The sequence below is a fragment of the Sinocyclocheilus rhinocerous genome, unplaced genomic scaffold (assembly GCF_001515625.1).
Source record: "Sinocyclocheilus rhinocerous isolate Xijiao unplaced genomic scaffold, SAMN03320098_v1.1 scaffold2290, whole genome shotgun sequence".
In the NCBI taxonomy this organism is placed as follows: Eukaryota; Metazoa; Chordata; class Actinopteri; order Cypriniformes; family Cyprinidae; genus Sinocyclocheilus; species Sinocyclocheilus rhinocerous.
In genome coordinates this window covers 123,366-127,935 of record NW_015659950.1, presented here as the reverse complement: position 1 = coordinate 127,935, position 4,570 = coordinate 123,366, and the positions used below count along the sequence as shown (strand labels likewise).

At 37.1% G+C, this 4,570-nt stretch overlaps 1 protein-coding gene across 1 annotated transcript in view; it reads left to right on the top strand.

Annotated features, from left to right (window-relative positions):
- LOC107724676 (RNA-binding protein with serine-rich domain 1) overlaps positions 1-2,318 on the top strand; it is an 8,145-nt gene extending 5,827 nt beyond the window's left edge. Inside the window, exons 6-7 of the mRNA XM_016533682.1 lie at positions 1,326-1,467; positions 1,744-2,318. Coding sequence (XP_016389168.1) covers positions 1,326-1,467; positions 1,744-1,849 — 248 coding nt within the window. The 3' untranslated portion in view covers positions 1,850-2,318. The remainder of the gene's footprint in view (positions 1-1,325; positions 1,468-1,743) is intronic.
- The last annotated feature ends 2,252 nt before the right edge of the window (positions 2,319-4,570 follow it).

The window sequence follows — 4,570 nt, the reverse complement described above, 5'->3', positions numbered from 1 at the left end:
TTATTCTAGAAAAATCATGAGTGCACAATTTTATAAAATTTAAACATTTAGTGAAATAACATTATTTAGTGGGGAACAAATAAAAGTGAATAAGTGTAGGACTAAATCTGGTCAAATGTTACACATTGCTCTTTGTATTGTTGTAAAATACATTAATGAAAACAAGTAAATGCATTTATATATAAATATAAAATTAAAAGACATTTCTATCTTCGGTTGCAGCCTCCATTACTGTGCTATACATTTGATTATTAATAGCCTTATAAATAATCTTTATAAATTAGCCTTATCTATAAATAATCTTTCATTGCGCAAAAGTATTATATAATACGAAAAGCTCCAATACAGAGTAGCACAAAGCGCTTATGCGCATCCAGTGCGCAGAATGATGCGCTTGAAGCAACACGGAGTCACAGCGCACAGCTCCGTATCGAGAAGTTCAAAGCACAAAGGAATATGGATATTGATGCGTAGTTTATTCAATCTGTGCGATAGTTTGAGCCTTTTCTTTCAACAGTTTTAAACTTCAGTTACTGTGCGCTCTTGGAGAGAGTTTCATCGTCTTGACTGTCGTAACCGAACGCGACACGCAGTTTGAACGCTGAATGGAGGATGACAGACAGACGCAGCGGAGAGAAGAGCTTACATGAACTTGAATTTAACGACTTAAATATTAATCTGTACCTCACATTAAGCTATGGAACGGCTTCAGAACACTTGGACTTCGACTTTATGGTGCTTTATAATGTTTTTGTGCTTTCGTGGGGCTTAACAATAACACAGAATAGTATATGCAGAATATCGGATTTGGATCGGTCTCGTCTGACCGATACCCGATCCGGCAGAAAATGAGTATCGGAGTCGATACCGATACTGAGTATCGGATCGATTCATCCCTAGTTCATTTGTTACCATTAGTCAAATAGATTATTTAACATGAGCTAGCAATGAAAAATACTTCTAAAACATGATTAATTTCAACATTTATTAATACATTATTAAAATCAAAATTTGTATCTATTCATATTATTTAATGGACCTGAGCTACTATTAACTAACAATGAACAGTGGTATTTTAATTAACTACCCTTATTAACAAAGATGAATAAATACTGTAACCAATGTCTTGCTCATTGTTAAGTTAATGAATGCATTATTTGGTGTTACCCCCCAAAAAATATTATATATATATTTTAGCTAGTTGGCAAGGCCACATTTCTCATTTTCAACTTGGTTAACTTAAAAAACAAAACAAAAAAAACAAATCAGGTGACTGCAGTTCAGTTCACTGTAAGGGATGTTTAATACTCTATTACTCTCCTCAGGTCAGATCGACGGTCAGGAAATCACAGCCACGGCTGTCCTGGCCCAGAGGATACGACCTGTCCCAAGAAGACCGTCTCCTCCGCGCCGAATGCCTCCTCCGCCTCCCATGTGGCGCCGCACGCCGCCTCGCATGAGGAGAAGGTTGGCTTTTCTAATGTATTTTAGTCCTACTGGCATGCTGTGTTTTCTGTGCAGGTCGATGGGAACCAATCCATCCAATTCTCTCACAGGCCTAAATGTCATTTCAGTCACACCGTTTGCGAATGTCCGATCTGTCCTTTCACCTCGCATTTCTGTTTATTCGTCCTCGTGCTTCACCGAGTAGACAGACTTCCTTTTATGTGTCTTATCAGGTCATTAGCGCGTGATCGTCTGTGATTTATCTTTGCCAGAGCTGACAGTTCGTCCTTTCCGCAGGTCTCGGTCTCCACGGCGACGCTCGCCAGTGAGGAGACGTTCTCGCTCCAGGTCTCCGGGTCGCAGGCGACATCGCTCCCGCTCCAGTTCCAACTCGTCCCGTTAGCGAGATGCTCCATTCTCACGAGTGGCTTGTCTTTTTGGCCCGCTCATATTTTAGTTGGAAATGACAGATAAATAGTCCAATTGTTTTCCCTTTTCTCTAGTACCTCAGGATTGTACGTAAAAGCCCTGTCTTGTAACATCGATGTTAGGGTGGATGTTTGGTTTTTATTGCTTCTGTGTTTGTACACTCACTGGGTTTGTGCTAGATGCTCCATTTTACTGTGATATTTTTTTTCTTCTTTTTGTAATGTGCTTTTGTTTTGAGAAATCCAACTTTTTACTGGTTTGTTTATGGGATTAAAAATCTGAACTTTTATCCAAAAGTTAACATTTGCTCACTGAATTGCTTTTGTTAGTTACATTAGCGGTTCCACAAAATTAATCTCTCATGATTGCATTCTAATCCCGTAAAATCGAATGATCTGTAAGATTGAAAACGGAAAATCAATAAACCAGTTTAACAACAAAAATCCTCAATGCTGTCATTTTCTCACCCTTATGTTGCTCCAAACCTTTATGACTTTATTCCTTAAAAACACAAATGGAGATGTTTTCCTAAATGTTCAGTTCTTTTAAATATGAAATCATAGTCAGAACAGCATATGTTTATAAATGGAATAGTTTAATGAACCTTTTATAGAAAATGTAAAAGAAAAGGCTTTATGTTGTGTATCTCATTTGATGCATCAGCCTTTACATATAATATGAAATAGGGGAATATGAAGGGGAAAAGAAGTAATAAAAACATCTCAATTTTATTTAGCGGCTAAAAATGAGCAAAAATATGCAATTGGTTGTGTACAATAGGTTTTTTAGTAAGGTTTTGCTTATGTTGATGATTTAGCGGCCTTAGAAATTTGCGTATCATATATGATAAAATAGGCTTTAAAAGTTCACCAGTTGTAAATACGACTTGAGAGACCGTTCATGTCTAATTTCTGACTAGAAAACTCTTATGGTAATTCTGATAGCATGTGAAGCTCAGGTGACTGACTCAAAAAAACATCCGTGCCCAAAGATTGCAAAAACTTGATGCATCAGCCATTAAGATGAATGGGAATGCTGAAGTCTATTTGGGAAAAATATGTCAGTTTCATGCTGTGAAGAGCCCTCCAAAATAATTGGTCAATGGTGAAATCATAAAATACAGTGACATTCGTGCAGTAAGTGCTGAAGCTAAACAGCCAAACCTGCTCAGCTGGGCCTCTGTGCCACTTCATTTCATTCAGCCATTAACATGGACATTAAAACTGCACTTTATCAGCAGCTGATCCCCGGGGCTGACAAGCCCAGACGGTCGCGTTTGGAAATGAGCTTCTGTATCTGTGGCCTGCTGGAGATTGACTCGTATGTGTCAAGGGTAATGAGGCATGTTGGGTCACAAGCTTGTGTCTGTCAGGCACAATAAACAGTAAGCAGTAGTGAGAATTGTGCCTGGACAAAAAAGGGCCTTTTCAGCTGCAGATGAGGTTTAATGTGAAGTGATGGATTGTGATCCACATCACATCGATTTAGTTGCTGAATTTGCTTGTGGACCAGTTAAATGTACTAATTACTTCGAGCGACTTAAGCGTTGTACCCAAGAGCACTAACATTTATTGATCAGGAAGGTGAGCTAACTACCGGTGTGTTCTTTACTGGGTTTATTTTACCAAAACTGCCAAGCTTATATTTCACCTTAAAATCTTTTTTTTTATTATTAATCCAAATATATTTTTAAATGTATATAAGAAAAAAATAACCTTTTTTCATTGCAACATCAACAACATTATTAAGGCCTATATTATATTATATTATACAACAGTTCGTTTTGGTTCTCAAATCTGATTGGTTGAGAACGGTGAGATATTGTACTAGTAACGCCACAGGAGAAATGAGCTTCTGTATCTGTGGCCTGCTGGAGATTGACTCGTATGTGTCAAGGGTAATGAGGCATGTTGGGTCACAAGCTTGTGTCTGTCAGGCACAATAAACAGTAAGCAGTAGTGAGAATTGTGCCTGGACAAAAAAGGGCCTTTTCAGCTGCAGATGAGGTTTAATGTGAAGTGATGGATTGTGATCCACATCACATCGATTTAGTTGCTGAATTTGCTTGTGGACCAGTTAAATGTACTAATTACTTCGAGCGACTTAAGCGTTGTACCCAAGAGCACTAACATTTATTGATCAGGAAGGTGAGCTAACTACCGGTGTGTTCTTTACTGGGTTTATTTTACCAAAACTGCCAAGCTTATATTTCACCTTAAAATCTTTTTTTTTATTATTAATCCAAATATATGTTTAAATGTATATAAGAAAAAAATAACCTTTTTTCATTGCAACATCAACAACATTATTAAGGCCTATATTATATTATATTATACAACAGTTCGTTTTGGTTCTCAAATCTGATTGATCTATTTTTTGTTCCAGGGCGAATAATTTCAGCTGAAGGCAAAATCTCATCACGTTATATTTTATGTAACTTTAATGCTGTATATTAGAGCATGGCTTTTATGATGGGTGTTGTTGTTGTTTATTATTCAATAAATAATATTTTATATACATAGTAGTATTTAGTATTGGGAAACAGTGTGTGTGTTCGTGATGGTGATTTTTGTGACATTGTTCCGCCATTAGATGGCAACAAGTGACTGTTTTACGAGTCAGCATTTAAGACTTTTATATTGACGGAGACTGAAACGGAAGTTATTTTTACTTTTAATAACAGCTTGTAAGACGC